Source organism: Micropterus salmoides, unplaced genomic scaffold (genome assembly GCF_014851395.1).
Source record: "Micropterus salmoides isolate LMB-PRFRI ecotype aquatic unplaced genomic scaffold, ASM1485139v1 Ms_hic_scaffold_252, whole genome shotgun sequence".
Taxonomy (NCBI): Eukaryota; Metazoa; Chordata; class Actinopteri; order Centrarchiformes; family Centrarchidae; genus Micropterus; species Micropterus salmoides.
In genome coordinates, this window is record NW_024041729.1 from 10,400 (window position 1) to 29,866 (window position 19,467).

A 19,467-nucleotide genomic window follows, 5' to 3' on the forward strand; every position below is an offset into this window, starting at 1 on the left:
CTAAACTAAAATCAAAATTTCTAGATGCAGAGATGTAAGGACTATGGCAGGGAAAAGAAAAGATAGATGTAGGAGAGAAAGAAATGTAAGGAAGGGAAAAGTAGGAGAAGAAACAAGACAATAGGTACAAGACAAAAACTCAGTTCAGAAACTTGTTAATGAAATGAAATTTTAATTAATAAGTCAAACATTAAAATACAAAATACACCTCCCCGTCATGAGAAAAACAAAAACTTTGTCAAAAATATCTTAAAACAAGTTAATCAAACCAAGTTACAGATAAGAAAAATAATCTTGACCCGCCCGACCCTCCATCCCCTCAGAGGCTTCACTTTGCTGCCTGCTGGGCCTGACGGCGAAGCAGCACGTAGATCTTCTCTTTGATCCAGTCCTTGTTGTACGGCTGGTACGTCTGTGTGTCGGCGCGATACCTGAAGCAGCATGAAAAATTACATTGTTTAAATTTTTTTTTTGGCTTGGCTGCCCCAGATCATCAATCTCTCTACAGCGCAGTTCCCAAGCAACATGGCAATTCATTGTAGGACGTTTTCCTCGCTGGGAAAAAAAATTATATAAAAAAAATAAAACTTCTCCTCTCCTTGTGGTCAGAAGTCAAGTTCAGCTACAGGGAGAGAGAAAAGCACCATGGCAGTGCTCAAGGGCACTTAAGCAGAGTGGTTTCTTGTGTACAAAGGGGCTTGAAACCTCCCACCAAAATAACAAAAATGCCCTACATTGCAGAGGCTTCAGGCAAAACAAGTTTCATCTGCTCTTACTGAATATTTCCAGCAATGCGAGTTTGAATTCTGGCTTTGTTCTACATCAACGTTTTGTGCACTGGAGAAAAAAAAAAAAAAAAAAAAAAAAGGGGATCCCCTTGAAAATGAAAGGGTACATTACCTCCTAATACAACATATATAGTTCAACAATATGATAAAGCAGAAAGAATATTGGTAAAAAGATGCAAAGGTTGATGTGAATGAAGGTTCAGATTGCTGGAGATGTCCTTGTAGGGTGCTTTATGAAAGAGTAGAACAAATGCTTTGGTGGCTTTGTGATGGAAATATGAAAATAAAAAACAGGCACACCTCTTGATGACAGACAACAGAGGGACTAAAAATTGGCAGCGCTCCCTCATGTGGAGATTTTTGGCCAATAGTGGTTAATATTAAGTGTGCAACAGTGTGAATACTGTAAACTTCTGTAAACTGTAAATTATGACACGTTATTAATCAAGCGCTCCTGTATCTCTTGATGACAAATGCAGATTCCCCAAAGGCTTTCCCCAAACTGCCTCCACCCTCGCCAACGCCTCACTATGGACAGACTCCACATGAAGTCACACTCACAGCTTTGGAGAGGGAGGGTGTAAACAAACAGGTAAACTGCGAGACACACGTGCCAACCTCTCACGTGAGCAGGAAACAGCAGTTATTCTTGGACACACTGCTCACCGTAATGTTGTGTTATGTGCCACGTCCCTGCATACAACTCTAAAATGTGTAAGGATAATGGAGCAAAGAGTTAGGTGCTGTAGTGAGACCGAACTTTAATTTGACTTTATTCCCGCCATTTTACGGCACGTGTGCTTCTCTTTAGGAGCACCGTGATGCTGTTAGAGGATTTTAAAGTGCACTTCTACTCCTCACTAACTGGTTTGGGACAGCCCACAATATGGTGAACCCTCCACATGGAAGTGCAAACAGAGATTTTACACATCCATAAGACATCACTTTTGCTTATTCAGGGTTCCCATTTTTTTCAAGAGATAATTTTCCAGGACATTTTCACTGATGATCTAGCTAATAAGACAGAACTGGATCACGTCATACACTAATTTGTTCCTCTCAGCGGAAGTCTGATTTTAAAGACGTGCAACAGTTTAAAACAAGTTGAGAACAAAACATTAATCTATGAACCTAATAAAACTACCACAGTTACCAGCCAGCAGAGACTAATATTTACCTTTGGAGGATAACGCAACTTGTATTATGTAGTGTTTCCCCACTAATGTCACCCAACCATAGCCAACCTGTGCTACCATGTGACGTCCACAACACTGCCACAACATAACCGATCAACTGCAACATGATTTTTGAGGACATTTTACTCTCTCATTTTCCATGTGTTTTCCATGACTGAATTGGTCAACTGTTTTTCCAGGTTTTCCAGGACGCGTGGGAACCCTTTTATTACCTAGTTGTCTTTAAAAAGGAAATTTCAATAAATATTATGCTTTCAAAATGTCTGGTAGACAGGTTTTGATTAATATAATGGAGGTCGATAATTTCTGTTCCAATACAGCCAACAGTTTATATTTTGTGTTCAATATCATGAAATCTCACTATCTTCATGACTTCCTCCTGTGGGGTCATGTGTGGACGTTGCCAATCTCTATCCCTTGCAGGTGAAGAGCTGAGACTGATTGCAGTAACTCTGGGCACCTGGGCTAATTGCCCTGTAGTGTATTTGATGATGCTGCTGGGCTGAGGACACACAGCTGACTTTCTAGCCTCTGTTTTCCTTCACATGTTCCACCTTTTGCCTTGTTTTCTGGACATGCTGTTTTAGTTGTAGTTATTGTTTCTTGCACATTACAAATCCCTTACACACGTTTCCCATGCATCCATCATCCTGTCCTGACATGACTGAAACCTCTGATGTTCATACCCTTTACGTTATCACCAGCCTTAATTTGGTTCATTTTGGTTTAAATAAACATCTTGTTAAACTTCTACCATGGTGTTTCCCTTTTGTTGTGGCCTTTTGAGCCAGGTCATAACACTCCCAAAATACATCCACTGAAAAACCCTATGGGACACTAAAACACACAACATGCTGCATTTGTGGTTACCATCCTAGCAAAGTGTTGTATTATCATTTCATCAAGTTGAGAGCTGTCTTGACACTCAATATTTCTAAAAAATAAAAATCAGTAATGTCTTCATTATTCCCCCCCCCCCCTGTCAAACTTACACCAAACAGCTGAGGTCAGCCAGGTCATCGATGAAGTCAAACAGCTGGCTGATGTCGTATGTTATTGATGGACTGTTGGGGTTCATTCTCTTTAAATGCTCCTCGTACATCTTACACACACCTGTGCAGGAGACAGAATATTTAGAGAATTACACACCTCAATATAAAACATGTTAACCCACTTGTCTACATTAGAGAAAGAAAGAAAAAAAGAAAAAAAAAGAGAAATAATGCAAAAGAACAACAAAATACATGGTTCTGATTAAATGATTTGTCAAACTGTGTACAAATGTAGTCATACCTAAATCAATCAAATGTCTTTATTTTCCACAAATGTGGAAATTTGTCTTGGGCTTCACAGGCTGATTAAATAACACATCATTAAAAATCACAATAAATAACACAATATACACAGTACAGACCATAACAGAAAGGAATCCAGTGTGGACACATTATGAATTTAGAAAGATTATTGCATTTGGTATGAAAGACTTTTCGTAAATGTTCTTAGTTGCTGCAGCTGCTCTATAGCACCCTCCAGTGGGCAATTTAATACACTCATTAAACAAGGGGTGTCTAAAATCAGATGCAATTTGTCTAGCTTTGTTTCACCTACATATTATTTTCACACACAGTTTCTGCTCTTTCCCAATAATCTTGATAGCCAAATTTGTAATTCTGCACAATCTGTTTTTGTCCTTCAACCCCAGTGTCCATACATGAACATATATTAAAAGTTAGAATACTTTCGATGACACTATTTCGATGACACTATTTGATAAACACTATGATATTCTTGCTTATGTCGTATGAGTTCAATTTCCGGAGCAGATACAGACACTGCATCGCTTTTTTAAAAATGTACTCTGTCTTGGCTGTAAAACTTAATTTACAATCAAAAATGGTTCTGAAGTATTTAAACCCCTCAACTAGCTTAACAGGCTTATCGTTAATCAAAGCAGGAGAAAAATCCGCAGGTCAAACGGGATATTTCTGCATACAATTAAAAAAAAAAAAAAAAAGAGCTAAAAATCTATAAATAAGTCCAGCGTAAGTCTTAGACTGTTGTAAATGTTTACTTATAGTATTCATCAGTGTCAATGTTGCAACAGAACAGAAACAGAAGTGGATCAAACCATTCACCGTGAGACGTTTCACTATGACCATTTCCATAAAATGCTTGTCGATGCAACTGGTCTAAAATCATAGAGCTGATGGAAGGATTTCCATATTTTGGTAACAGAATTTTCATTTAATAAAAGCTGGAATAATTTTGTGACGAACATTGTAAGCTGAAACCTACAAGATTTGATCAGCCTGCCCCTTACACCATCTGGTCCAGGTGCCCCTTAAACCACCTAGTCTAGGTAAATCGTTTCATTTCTACATCATGGTCAATTCATAAAACACACACACACAGTGGGTACGGAAAGTATTCAGACCCCTTTAAATTTTTCACTCTTTGTTTCATTGCAGCCATTGTACAAAAAAATCAAAAAAGTTCATTTTATTTCTCAGTAATGTACACTCAGCACCCCATCTTGACAGAAAAAAACAGAAATGTAGAAATTTTTGCAAATTTATTAAAAAGAAAAACTGAAATATCACATGGTCATAAGTATTCAGACCCTTTGCTCAGTATTTAGTAGAAGCACCCTTTTGATCTAATACAGCCATGAGTCGTTTTGGGAAAGATGCAACAAGTTTTTCACATCTGGATTTGGGTATCCTCTGCCATTCCTCCTTGCAGATCCCTCCAGTTCTGTCAGGTTGGATGGTAAACGTTGGTGGATAGCCATTTTCAGGTCTCTCCAGAGATGCTCAATTGGGTTTAAGTCAGGGCTCTGGCTGGGCCATTCAAGAACAGCCACGGAGTTGTTGTGAAGCCACTCCTTCGTTATTTTAGCGGTGTGCTTAGGGTCATTGTCTTGTTGGAAGGTAAACCTTCGGCCCAGTCTGAGGTCCAGAGCACTCTGGAAAAGGTTTTCGTCCAAGATATCCCTGTACTTGGCCGCATTCATCTTTCCCTCGATTGCAACCAGTCGTCCTGTCCCTGCAGCTGAAAAACACCCCCACAGCATGATGCTGCCACCACCATGCTTCACTGTTGAGACTGTATTGGACAGGTGATGAGCAGTGCCTGGTTTTCTCCACACATACCGCTTAGAATTAAGGCCAAAAAGTTCTATCTTGGTCTCATCAGACCAGAGGATCTTATTTATCACCATCTTGGAGTCCTTCAGGTGTTTTTTAGCAAACTCCATGCGGGCTTTCATGTGTCTTGCACTGAGGAGAGGCTTCCGTCGGGCCACTCTGCCATAAAGCCCCGACTGGTGGATTGCTGCAGTGATGGTTGACTTACTACAACTTTCTCCCATCTCCCGACTGCATCTCTGGAGCTCAGCCACAGTGACCTTTGGGTTCTTCTTTACCTCTCTCACCAAGGCTCTTCTCCCCCGATAGCTCAGTTTGGCTGGACGGCCAGCTCTAGGAAGGGTTCTGGTCGTCCCAAACGTCTTCCATTTGAGGATTATGGAGGCCACTGTGCTCTTAGGAACCTTAAGTGCAGCAGAAATTTTTTTGTAACCTTGGCCAGATCTGTGCCTTGCCACAATTCTGTCTCAGAGCAATGAGAATCATGAGGTCAAAGGAACTGCCTGAAGAGCTCAGACATGCACTGTGAGCTGTAAGGTCTTATATAGACAGGTGTGTGGCTTTCCTAATCAAGTCCAATCAGTATAATCAAACACAGCTGGACTCAAATGAAGGTGTAGAACCATCTCAAGGATGATCAGAAGAAATAGACAGCACCTGAGTTAAATATGAGTGTCACGGCAAAGGGTCTGAATACTTATGACCATGTGATATTTCAGTTTTTCTTTTTTAATAATTTGCAAAAATTTCTACATTTGTTTTTTTCTGTCAAGATGGGGTGCTGAGTGTACATTACTGAGAAATAAAATTTTTGGAAAATGGCTGCAATGAAACAAAGAGTGAAAAATTTAAAGGGGTCTGAATACTTTCGTACCCACTGTATATAGTGTTTTTGTTAGCTTTGATCTTTCATGTTGCATATTCAATTATTTTCTTAAGCAGAATATAAAGGGTAGGCCAGGACATCTCTGCAAAGCGACAATATTTAATTTAAAATGGTATTTACACACACAGTTCACAAATACTGCACCTCCTGCAATTTGAAAATTGCAGTAGGCCATATTGTGATTTCGATAAAATTTCGATTTATGGTTCAGCCCTAATTCACATGAAGTGCATGCTTGTAAAGGACTTTGTGTTTCAAGACACGCAGCAAAAGTCCAGACAGATGGAGGGTAAGTATTTATGAGTAAGCCAATGAGGAGTTGAAATGTCAGTTCTTCAAAAGCACCATCAGTTTACCTTCCATACACTCGTTGACAGATTCATAATCAGCGTATGTCCTCCCCTCTGGCCTCTTGGTGGGCTGCACCAGCAGGATGGTGTGAGACTGAAAAACCAGACATGTTGTAAGACTGTGGTTTAAGAAATCATTTTAATGACTTCCTCACAAAATAATCCAGAATAGCCAAAAAAAAAAAAGATCTATTGCAAGTGTGATGAACACTTGTTGGCTCAGATGTGCAAACATGCTAGTTTTGCTCCATATTATATAAATATAAACTGAATATGTTGCGTTTTTTGGCTGCTTTGAGCTGTTAATCCAGAGATCCAACACATGGAAGATAGAAACATGTTCAGCTGAAGCGACAGCGCCGCCAGTTATTTGCAGCAGTTACGTTCAATAGCTCCTGGCATATATTAATTAAATATGCACAGTGCATTACTTGCTCATTTATGAATATATTGACATCAAACAGCAAACAGGGCAATTAAAGTGCTTTTTACTGTCACAGACAGTAACCTCATGTCACAGCCACACACACAGGCTAAAACATATCTTAGGTGTGTGTGAAAATTATTCACAAGAGTGAAAAAGACGCAACGCTCACTACATCTGTAGAGAAACACACAGAAAGAGACGCTGTGGATATTGTAAAGCAGGGACCTGGTAAAGAAACAGTGAACACAGCTGATGGTGACGATGTCATTCAGACATGGTCTCTATCAGTAATTAACAAGCAGCCTCATCTGCTGCTGTGAAAATGGAATCACGGGTGAAAAACCAAACGCGAGAGTAGGTGTGTGCTTGTGTGTCTGCGTGACTCCTGATGTTTAAACTTCACTAGCTTCTAAACTGTAAAACTTTGACATTAAAAACTTCAGGATGTGTTAAAGTACTAAATGATCTGTCATGTGACCATGACACATGGAACAATAAACACAACTCATTATGCAAAAAAAAAAAGAAAATGACCGCTTGAGTGAATTTACTTTCCGTGACTGAAAACAGCTTCTTTTGTATAACTCCGTGAAAGTGGGACGTATCCACCTGATCTGTCCTGGTCGGTACTGTGTGATACTGATACTCTGTATGTGCTGAGGTAGTTTGGCAGATCAGACTTGTATGGGCTCCGAGAAAATTGCTGCGTTTCGTTCGTCGCGGCTTTCCCCTATTAGGCGCTTTTTGTTGAAACATGTCCAAAATCGATGTGCTCAACTGACCAATCACAGCCTGGATGGGCCAATCACAGTAAACTTTCAAACGTTGAACTCCTCCTGCATGAATGGTTCTGATTATTGATGAGATTAGTAACATATTTAAGAGACCAATGTGGGCAATTTTTCTTGCATAAGGATTTAATGAACAAAAGAATGAAACTGCTGTTTTGTCCAACTGGAATTAATATTAGAGCCTACTAGTGGTGAGCTATGTAGTATAGTGTTACATAAAATGACAATGCATATAGTAAAATTTTTACTACTGTAATTATAATAATATAAATGCCCCCTGGTTCTGATTTACTAAAGTTAATGTAACGCTGCTACTCTTGTTTACATCAGGTGTGGGCTGTGTAGGTGCTGCTGGTGGATGGTTAATCCGTCCCTGGTTCAAAAACTACACAAGCACCAATCAGTAAAGTTTTTGGCAATGACTGATCAGTGTTTTCAAAACTTCTGTTTCAATATTTTAAAGGCCAATGCTGAGTGTCCAGATACCAGGGTCTTCACTTTCAGTCCTCCAGTGTTTACACACCATAGTTGAACACAAGGAGGAGGAGCACACACACGTAGTATAAATATTTATAAACAATAATAAATAGTTTGTTAAACTTTGCGTTGCACATGTGCTCATTAGGAAAAAGGTTTTTGCTTAGATTTTGTTTGTTTTTTACCACGGTATCGCATTAGTATCAAGAACTTTGGAATTTTACTGGTATCTATATCGACTACTACATTTTTGGTATCACCACATCCCTAATTGTCATGATATTTAAGTTAAGTAGCTAGCAATAGTGACAATTAGTCATTTTGTTTTAACATGTAGATACATTCGTGCTTTTAAGATAATAATCTGAAGCCATTAAAGAATATAACGTTAAATATGTAACGTAATTTTCTGCATATTTCTAAATTCAAGTTTTGTTTTATGATTTCAAGACTAAGCAAACAGACCTGAGTCTAGAGCTGAGTCTTAATGCGAGTTAGCCAACATTGACTTTTAGCGATAAGAAAGTAGCGTTAAATAATTAATACGTGTACCAATAGCTTCTGGTAAGCAGTACATTGGTGCTTCATTTGTCTTGAGTCAGTTTGGTTCATTACAGCTGCTCAACTGACAAACGTCCCCCACATTCATGCTAACGTTAGCAGGGAGCTTGCAGCCTTTTCAAACACCTGTTCTAATGAAATAAATACGTTAAATCCGGCGCATTACTTTGTGTCTCACATGAAAACATAAACATGTATACTATAAACATTATATCACAAAGTACTAACCATGTTTAACAGGGTTTCAGTCGGTGTCCGTGGATTTTCTTGGATCCTTGCTTCTGCTCGGACGAGTTGGCCTTTATCACCGGAAGAAGAACTCATCTTCTTCTTCTTCGTCGTCTGTATGAAGCCGGAAGAAGAATTCAGCGATGCGAGGGGTGTCGGTTCTTCTTGGTGGGTTTCTGTTAGGTGGGTTAACATTAGTCTGATGTTGGTTTAAACGCTAACATTGGGTCAACGAGATTACACGAGCAAGATTCTGATTTATTTAAACCAGCAATATTATAATATAGTGAAACAAACCTGATCTAATCTCAAACAACGTTTTGATCCTGAACGCTCCCTGAAGGTGTGCGAGCAGGAAGTAGCTCCAGCGGCCGGATGTTCTGTGAGAAGACAGGAACAACAAAGAGCAGAAAGTACCCCGGTTTTAAACCTACTTCAGAACACGTAAGAACACTAAAGCGGGGAAATTAACTGTTCACAGTAGGTAAGTTTAATTATTTTCAGCCCGCTATTCAGGAGCTACATTTTGTTTGTGCTGTGGAAGTTATGAAGCGTTAACGTTAGCCTCCCAGCGCGCCCGCTGCTCTGCCGTTATAACATTATTGGCTAACTAGCCATTTTAGCCCGTCGCTAATGATAAAATACCTCTATTTGTAATAAAGACAGTTAGATAATTAATGTTCGCGCCCACTACCTGTTAAGTAATTACCAAGTAACGATAGAAAAAAAATTAATTTAACCTTCAGCAGGAAAACGAATAATAAATGATATTTATTTTACCGTCGTTTAATGGGTAACGTGAACGTTACATTCATACTAATGAAGTGGTTAAAAATCTTATTTATGTCACTATTATGTCAAAGCATGACACCTAATGGTAAATTCAAGCACGTATTAAACGTTGTTAGCGTAGTTGCTTGGATATTATTTAAGGAGATGTTTAGATATTTTATTTGAAAAGGTTTCTTTTTAAATAAAAGCCTTTCTTTTATATATAAGTTAGCTGTTAATTATCATAGATAATTGTTGCTGGTCCCTGTAGTCGTTCCCCCTGTCCATAATGGCCGTCAAGGGGTCTCTTCCTCATGTAAGAGCTGGGAGAGAAGACCCACAGTCCTTGTTATGTACAAACATGCATTTTAAAGTTCAGCCAAAGCTAGTTTTAGTCATAAGCAGTGGGCGTCTCTCAAAGTTAAGTATTTTTTGTACAAAATTCCCTATTTGTGTTATCCCTCCACTGCAACTCAGCAAGGAAAGGTCTTGTGAAACATAAAGAGGGAGTTTCTTATTAAGGACCTTTGGGAGATACCCGCTTGAATCAAGACTGTCGAAACCTGATAATGTCAGCTTTGGTTGTTCTTTGAAATGCATTTTTGTTTTGCACAGAACAAGGAATTGAGTAACACAAGGAAGAGGTAACTTTGTGGCCAAGAGGAATGATTGCAGCAAACTGTAAACTCTTGTGTGAATGTGCATATGGGTATGCATGCAGGTATTCGTTTAAGATACTTTTTTTTTTTACAGACTTATGAAATATGAACCCATGTTTGACTGATGAACACAGATTAAACACTTTTTTTTTTGTCAATGTCATTTCTTGTAAGAACAACACATCTTTTACAATAGAAAAGTTCAAGAATAAGATGCTCTCTTGTTTTTTTTCTTAAATCACTGTCAAGTCAGTTTATAGGGGTTAAAAGTCTCTGCAAGATGATATGCTCTATCTTTACGACCTTGATTGATTCAATCTTTGTTCTCATTTTCTTTGCTACAAACTAAATATTGTCTCCTGTTTTCTTTCATCGGCACAAAAGAAATTGGTTTGCATGTGAGGACAAGTGTCGGCCGAGCCAACCATGGCGAACAATGCAGAGGATATAGAAAACAATATGGTCAGTATAAAAGAATGTGTCACAGTTGCTGTCACACTATATCTGTCTCTGTCCCTGTTTATGTATTGGATAATGATTACCTAACAGTTTTGGTTGTGTGTAACCCAATGTTTCAGTGTCAAGTGATGAAAGAGTCATCTGTTTCTATGGGTGACGCCACACAGTGTGGGGGAGTTTGAGACTGATAACTTTGGTTTCATTTGGCCTTTCATGCAGTGAAATGGTGATTGTGCATGTTTAGGTTCTGATAAGGAAAGAGGAAAGACTTTAAATCACTGAGGTAGAAACATTAGGTACGTTTCTTTCCTTTTTCCGTTTGGCTTTTACTGTAAATAAAGGTGTGGCCTCCTTCGCCCAGTCAAGAACTAAAAGTTCCGTTTCACTTATCACATCTGTAGCTTGACAAAAGTTTTGTTTACCCCAAACAATTGTGCATGTTGTACATCTCAAACATCACAGTTGTACATCACAAAAATGTGTCTTGGTCTTGTCATGCCTGTCTTAAACGGCTCAGTCAGCCCAGTTTGATGTCAGCTGGGTCCAGGTCAAATAGCTGAGTCAGGCCAGTATGGCCAGAAGAAGTTTTTTTTAACACATATTTTGGTATGCTACTACAGTACTACCCTACAAAGTAACTGGTTAATTTAACACACATTCAGTAGTCTGTATCTCTTTTGTCCTTGTTTCCTACATTGGCCCTATTCCCAGGACTAAAAAAACAATGTGATGTATCACAGAGTGAGATCATTTTGGAAAGCAGCTCATTTAAGAGCTGTGGGAGCTTTCACTGTTCAGAAAAGTCTCTAGAGATGCCTCCTGTCTTTATTTCTGTGTACCTGGTGAGATTGCTTCATGTCTGGGCTGCCGCATGTCTTGACTCGCCTGGCAGCCTGACACTTCTAGTTCACACAGTCTCCTTGATTTGTTTTTTTTTTTATTTTGTCCTGATGGGATAGATCTGCTGAACAAATACTTTGAAAAGCTAGAGCAGATAATAAATAAACAACACCAAAAGATCAGTCTACTGGAGGAACTACAACCTTTAGATCTGGAGAAAGTAATTTGGTTGGTTCTGTTGCTGGAAAACCCTGTTAATATGACCTCAGAATCATTATAGATATGACTGTTCATGTTTGCCTTTTGTGTCGTGATTTTACTGCATTTTACATTTATCTGTAGACATTAATATAAAAAATAGGCAACATGAGAAACCTCCTCCCTTCTGAGGTGCATTTTATTTGCACATTCCTGCACAGCTGTGCAGTCTGAAGAGGGGTGAGATGTTAGCTAACTTAGCGCTAACGGGCTTCACTTTTCCAGCAGGTGGGAAACAACAGACTTTTCTTGGTCTTGAGAAGCTAACACACTGTAACAGACACCGCACATTTACTGCCAGAATATTTTCCTCTGCTCGCGTTCACCGTCACTTTCTGCCGCTCGGACATTCAAACACTCGCTACTCACCTCCTGATTCAGAGTTATGCTGCTCTTATAACACCATCTGTCATGCATGTTTTGCATGGAACGAGGAGAGGAAGCAAGCCGAGCATTGAGTGTTGCCGTGCTCGCACAGTGTACGAGTGAAAACATTTGTGGTGCATGGTTTAATGAAATTTTAGTAGTGGCGGTCGTGATTCAGCAGAGGAAACACTGCTGTAGTGTTTGTCCAGTTTGTAGGCATTTTTGACAATAAAAATAAACAAAATACTCGAGCTAGTGTTTCATCTGATAATATGATGGTCTTGTTGACATATGTGTCGATCCAACTTTTACAGAAAATTTGGACTATTTATGTGGCAAAATTTTGGGTGTAGAATTTTCAAAATATCTGCTTTTTCAAGTTTGTGGCCTCTAAACATAGAATTCATAGACAAGATGTAGATGGGGTTTAAGGAACTAACTGGGAACCACAGTGTCTCTGTTTTAAGTCTGGGGCCCGGTTCACAAAAGCAGGTACAATTGTGGAAGCATCACGTTTCACAAATGATTGTTTGCTTGCTAAAGTGTGACTTTTGTTTTGAGTAGTAAAACTTGTCTAAACAAGAAAAATGTAATGTAAAAAATTCTGTCCATTGAGTATACTTAGATAATAAAGTGATTCTTCTTCTCTCATACCAAAAGGACCAACAGGAGACCAATGTTGCCACTGGACCCACCCAGCAGCCGCAGGACGCTGCGGTGGCCAGAGCACGGTCCAGAGGAGGTTCAGGAGCTGGAGGAGGAGGGGGTGATGGTGGAGGTGGTAATGGCAATGGTAGTGGACCGGAGCAGAACGGACAGCCCCCCGTCGCTCGGCCTCCACGTTTGGTGGAGACTGAGGAGGAAGAGGACGAAGAGTTGACCCTGAAATATGGGGCCAAGCACGTCATCATGCTGTTTGTTCCTGTGACCCTCTGCATGGTGGTCGTCGTTGCAACCATAAAGTCTGTCAGCTTCTACACGCAGAATGACGGGCAGAGACTGTGAGTGTCGTAACTGTTATCAGACAGATTGTGGTTGACAGGGGACTAAGATGGGATTTGTGCCAGAAGCTTATTAGGAAAAATGAAATGCAACACTGCCGCAGTGCCACTAGGTGGAGTTAATGCAATGTATATCATATGTACATAGTTTAAATACCTAACAGTACTCTAGAGTACTCGAATTGCATAAGATCAGAGAAGATCAGACTGCGGGCCTCCCCTCAGATGACAGACAACTGCGGGCCTCCCCCCACCACCACCACCACATGTTTATTTAGTTGGTTAGTTTTGTTCAATTCCTGGATGCCTATGGGACCTTAACTATATTATTTGATCCCATAGACACTCAACGTTTGAGCCAAAATATCCTAATATCGCCATTACATCTTCTGACTACACCAAATAATTTTAAAATAGGTCTGTCCTAAGGCATATTTATTAGTTTCTCTTACAACTACAACTACAACTACAACTCTTACACCTGTAGAATATTCTAAGTAATGTAATATTGTTTCACTTCCATTCAGTGCTATACAAATAAGTTATTATTATTATTCACTGAGCCTCCCCTGAAACCTGAAACTGTTTGAGCCCCCCTAGGGAGGCCCGCCTCACACTTTGAAAACTCCTGCATAAGATCATTAAAACAGTGTCTAAATCTGGCTCAGGGCAAATAAACATAACATTTTATATCTTTAGCTCTTATCCTGAGCAATTGAAACGCATTGAAATAGCAGTAAGTTTAGCTCACTAACATTTAGGGCAACAAGCTGTAATAAGAAGAAGACATGAAAGTCACTGTACATTAAAAACATGAAAAAATACAAGGTTATTTATTTTATTTATTAAATATTCTTTTCTTTGCTGTTTGACTGAGATGTGTCTTTGTAATGGTTCCTTGAAATGTCACCCCAAGGATCTACACGCCGTTCCCTGAAGACACAGACACAGTAGGGCAGAGAGCCCTCAACTCCATCCTGAACGCCACCATCATGAACACTGTGATCATCGTCATGACTTTGGTGCTGGTGCTGTTATACAAGAACCGCTGCTACAAGGTACATGCTAAAACTTGTCACATTGCATCACACATGCTGTAGTCAGACCTGAGATGAATAATATAATAGTATTTGTTAGTTTAAACTGGGTTTAATAGGCTTTGGATGGAGTTGTGGACTCACCTGGATTCACAGGGGGCATTTGACTTGCCAAACACAGATACACAGAAAGGTGTGCCAGTTCCAACTCCCTGTTCTTTCTGTGTGCTGTCACACTGTCATGGCTTACTAGGTCTCTTCATTGTAATAAAGCAATCGCTAAAGTTATTAGTCCCACCTGCACTTTTCCTGTCATGTAAACTGTCGGCTATAGGTGTGTAAGTAACAAATTAACAGATTAGTGTACTAATGGTAATTAGGCACAGTCTGTAAGTAGTGCTGGCAGTATGTTAGTTCAGGCAAAATGGGGGGGGGGGGCACACCTGTAGGGCCTTAATAATTAAACCCTGAACTTGGCAATGCCTTAGACAGGTGGGGCTGAGCATCATCAGGACAAAGCATTTTCACTTTGTCCAAACTCTTTGATGCTCATTCTATTGCCCTCTTTTGTAACCCCACCCCGCGAGGTTGTCCTGGTGGTTTAAAACAAACACTAGTTACACATATTTGCAAGTACTGATTTGTTGTACATAAAATCTCGTGATTCTGATCCTTGCTTCCACAGGTGATCCAAGGATGGCTCATCCTCTCCTCCCTGCTCCTGCTGTTCTTCTTCTCCTACATCTACCTCAAGTAAGCCACACCCCTCAACATTTTATCTCATTCTCCAAGATTCCCTTACATTGTCATGAATGTGAAGGTGTCAAATTCTTTGTGATGATGAATGGAGTCTTTCGAGGTATGTCTCATGTCTCTGCTCTGTCCAAACAGAGAGGTTTTCAAGACCTACAATGTGGCCATGGACTTCTTTACCCTGGCAATAATAATTTGGAACTTCGGAGTGGTCGGCATGATGTGTATTCATTGGAAAGGACCGCTGCGGCTCCAGCAGGCCTACCTCATCATGATCAGTGCCCTCATGGCCCTGGTTTTCATTAAGTACCTGCCAGAGTGGACCGCCTGGCTCATATTAGCCGTCATATCTGTCTACGGTAAATCCTCCTCTCTTTTTTGCTCTGAACTCTTTACCTTTACCCAACCTTTGAAGATGTTTGTGTACCAATTTCATTGTACGTGGAACAAAGAAGAAAGAGCGCATTTGGCACTGTTAATGGGATCATTATTCATTTTGGAGTGATCAAGCTTGTATACTGCCTCTCTACTCCACCAGAGGCAGAAACTGTTTTCACTAGAAGAAACTGTCTTTGTGTCTTGTTATCTCAGATCTGTTTTTGGTCTTTCACAGAGCCCTCTGTTTGGTGGCTAACATCACTTGTCTGGTCTCTGTCTTCTTTCCTCACACAGATCTGTTAGCGGTGCTCTGTCCCAAAGGGCCTCTGAGGATCCTGGTGGAGACGGCTCAGGAGAGGAACGAACCCATCTTCCCAGCTCTCATCTACTCTTGTAAGACAGATATAATTTATAGAGATACAGTACTGTGCAAAAGTTTTAGATGTGGGAAAATGATTTAAATTAAGAAGGCTTTCAAAAATAGACATGTTAATAGATTATATTTAATCTAAATCAAATCAATCTGTGCTTATAATCATAAATAAAAAATGTAGGTTAAAAAAAAAATCATTAACTGAAACGGAAACAGCTGTGAAGGAGGAATACAACTGGGTGCAGAACAGCCAAACTCGGCTAACGAGGTGAGGTTGCTGAAGACAGATTACTGTCTAAAGTCAAACACCGTGGTAAGACTGAGCACAGCAAGAAAGACACAAGGTAGTTACACTACATCTCTCCCAGGCAGACATTTCAAGACAGGCATGGGTGTCCAGGTGTGCTGTCCAAGCTCTTTTAAAGAAGCACAAAGAAATGGGCAAAGCTGAGGGCGTAGTTGCAGAAACTGGTAAAGACTTGCAGCCAAAAAGCCATTCCGATTCTGGACCGATGGGTGAAAATTTGAAATATTTGGCTGCAGCAGAAGGCAGTTCACAGAAGGGCTGTTGAGCGGGTACAAGAATTTCTGCAGACAACAGTGAAGCATGGCGGAGGTTCCTTGAAAGTTTGGGGCTGCATTTCTGCATACGGAGTTGGGGATTTGGTCATAATTAATAGTCTCCTCAATGCTGAGAAGTACAGGCAGATGCTTATTCATCGTGCAGTCCCATCAGAGAGGCATCTGATTGGCCCCAAATGTGTTCTGCTGCATGACAATGACCCCAAACATACAGTGAAAGTCATTAAGAACTATCTTCAGTGAAAGAAGTACAAGGAGTTCTGTAAGTGATGTATGGCCCCCACAAAGCCCTGATCGCAACATCATTGAGTCTGTTTGGGATTAGAAGAAGATAGAGAATCAACTGAGGCTGTGGGTAGTTCTCAAAGATGTTTGGCCCAACCCACCTGCCGAGTCCCTTCAAAAACTATGTACCTAGAAGCTGATGCTGTTTTGAAGGCAATAATGATTTGATTCAGATTTTTCTTCTATTCATTCACTTTGCATTTTGTTTATTGATAAATACCATCCAATAACGTGTTCATTTTGAAAGCACACTTGGCTTAGCACAGTACTGTACATTTATCAAATTCTATTCTAATAAAACAGAAGTAGAGCTCCAACTTCTTTCAGTGCTAAAAAGTACTTACACTTCAACTCCTAAGGGGTTAGACTCCTTGCAGTGCTCACAATTCAATTAAAATTTTAACTGTTTTCTGCACTTTCACTTCAACTGTCTTTTTTTAAAGCACTTTCACTTCAACTGACATACTTTTAAACTTCTTTAGAACTTCAGCTTAAGGTCTAAGTTGAACTTCATTGATACTGCCACACAAATACATGTGAAAAGCCAAGACAAGACGTTGTTAAATGTTTCACCTTCAAATTTTCAGGGGAATTGAGCAAAAATTTTCCTGCCTTTTTCTAGTTTTCCTTGGATTCAGCTTGTAACACAAATCTTTACACCTTAATATTTTGACTCTGACTTCTTCCCTAGCTACAATGGTGTGGCTCGTCAACATGGCCGACACTGACAGGCCAAAAAGGAACTCGACAGAAGCAGCATCACCTCAACAAGAGGCTCAAGAAGGTGAGCAGGGTGTCAAAGAGTTTGGTCATAGTGATTGAGCGCAGTTTAATCTGCTGCTGGACGGTTGGACAGTGTGCGTGCTGGTTTAGTCTGACTGATAACACTTGTCTGCAGCTGTGGCGTCCCCAGCTCCCTCCAGTCTGTCACAGGACGACGGAGGCTTCACCTCCTCCTGGGTCAACCAGCAGGAGCATCAGCTGGGGCCGATCCAGTCCACCGAGGAGACCAGACGGGAGATCCAGCAGATGCCCTCTGCTCGTCCTCCCGTTGAAGACGATGATGAGGAGAGTGAGTTTCTTTGCCTCAGGTTTCAAGTTATTACATATTCATAAGTGATCTCTAATTGATTTTAATTATCTGTGATCAATTGATCAGGCCTTCCTTTTAGCTAGATTACAGTCGATGACAGCAGATCCATAAAAGACATCGTGCCAACACTACATACTGTCCATTTTATGATTAATTAAATAGCTTGGCGCAGACCGAGCTCTGGAATTCAAACGAGTATTCCCAGATTGTGTGACTACTCTGTGTGTAATCATCATCTTTTTTAGCGCCCTCTTTTCTGGACACATAAAACATTTTGGGATGGTTTTTATGTGTTTCCTTTTCTGTGAAATTAGTGCATATGTGAATGCAACTACATGTTTGCCTGCAGACTGTTTTTAGTCAGAGCGGATTAGGAAGCGATTATTCATGGAAATTGCTGGGTTTCATTTCTGTACTATTTGGGAGCTCGTGCACTTTCTAACTTAAAGCTTTAGTAAATATGGGGTCAGAGTGTTCAGAACTCTTGTTTGTACAGTAATTACAGTTGAGAAAAGATTTCTTTGGGGGTTGGAGGGTGTGGGGCTAAAGAGAATACTGTATTTGAATTGACTCCACCCTGAATGTGGTGTCCTCCTGTGTCCTCAGGGGGCGTCAAGCTGGGGCTCGGAGACTTCATCTTCTACAGCATGCTTGTTGGAAAGGCCTCTGCCACAGCCAGTGGCGACTGGAACACCACGCTCGCCTGCTTCGTAGCCATCCTCATTGTGAGTGACCACAGCTGCTTATTTTAGTGTTGACCTCCTGTCACCGCAACCTCATCTCTGTCTCTGAGCACAATATCTAAACCCACTATATAATAATAATCCTTATTTGTAGAGCACTTTTCAAAAACAAGTTACAAAGTGCTTTAACAAGTGTAAAGAAATATATGTATATGTGAACCACTTGATTGTATAACAGGCAGATTTTCCCCCTTCAGAGCTGATTTTGTTTGGTACACAGTCTTTCAATGTGCCATTTCCTCTGTGTTTTATTTTTTGTGCTTCTGCTCCCTCAGGGCCTGTGTCTGACCCTACTCCTCCTCGCCATCTTCAAGAAAGCACTTCCCGCTCTGCCCATCTCCATTTTTTTTGGCCTGGTCTTCTACTTCGCCACAGACAACTTGGTACAGCCCTTCATGGACAAGCTGGCGCTACACCAGTTCTACATTTAGCAGGATGCTGCCCTCATAACCCTCACCCACATAGCCCTCCTTCCAACAACACAAGAGCGGTCCCTTCACAGCCGGGGAACAAAGGGTGATGCAGGGGCCCCTCCCGCTCCCACATCCCCTCCTAAGAACTCATCGTGACGAGACACAAGTTGTTTTTGCTCTGCATTTTTTCCAGCGCCAACGGAGGGTTATTCCTCATGACAGCTGTTCTCAAAGTATTTTATTTCTGTTTTTAAACCAAGAAGTGACATTTCTCGCTCGACTTGGGACCTTTTCTTCAGATTGGCGTTCACAGGTCTCAGGTTCAATCAAAGTTAGCGGGAATTTTTTTATTTTATTTATCCAGGGAAGCTTTACAAGAGGTCATCTGCTCCTTTTCAGTAGAGCCCTGTTTCACATTCATACCTGTACAACCCTGTACAACAACAGTCTTCTACAACTGGGGCTTTACAGAAGGTGCCTTGCTCAGGGACACCTTGGCGGTAGCTGTTGAGCGGAGGGAGAAACTTTCATCAAACATCTTCATTTTTATGGCTTCAGCTACCACCACCCCCAAAACTAAACCCACGATTAAAAAAGCCTTCATCA

At 40.5% G+C, this 19,467-nt stretch overlaps 2 protein-coding genes across 5 annotated transcripts; one reads left to right on the plus strand and one right to left on the minus strand.

Annotated features, from left to right (window-relative positions):
- Positions 1-291: 291 nt before the first annotated feature.
- On the minus strand, positions 292-9,003 carry LOC119918995 (enhancer of rudimentary homolog). The gene is made up of 4 exons (XM_038739570.1): positions 8,851-9,003; positions 6,373-6,460; positions 2,977-3,097; positions 292-431 (listed from the first exon to the last, which is right to left on the minus strand). The coding sequence occupies exons 1-4, from the start codon at positions 8,944-8,946 to the stop codon at positions 329-331; spliced, it is 408 nt and encodes a 135-aa protein (XP_038595498.1). The 5' UTR covers positions 8,947-9,003; the 3' UTR covers positions 292-328.
- A 3-nt stretch (positions 9,004-9,006) lies between these two features.
- Positions 9,007-19,461, plus strand: LOC119918994 (presenilin-1-like). Of its 4 annotated transcripts, XM_038739567.1 has the most exons (12): positions 9,007-9,033; positions 9,194-9,334; positions 10,665-10,742; positions 12,864-13,204; positions 14,121-14,262; positions 14,927-14,994; positions 15,133-15,353; positions 15,667-15,765; positions 17,304-17,396; positions 17,511-17,684; positions 18,312-18,430; positions 18,724-19,461. In XM_038739567.1, exons 3-12 carry the CDS (start codon positions 10,707-10,709, stop codon positions 18,877-18,879), a joined length of 1,449 nt encoding a protein of 482 aa, XP_038595495.1. In that variant the 5' UTR covers positions 9,007-9,033; positions 9,194-9,334; positions 10,665-10,706; the 3' UTR covers positions 18,880-19,461. The 4 variants fall into 4 exon arrangements, with proteins under 4 accessions (XP_038595495.1, XP_038595494.1, XP_038595496.1 ...); XM_038739566.1 differs by lacking the exon at positions 9,007-9,033 and having other exon boundaries at positions 9,114-9,334; XM_038739568.1 differs by lacking the exon at positions 9,007-9,033 and having other exon boundaries at positions 9,114-9,330.
- Positions 19,462-19,467: the final 6 nt, after the last annotated feature.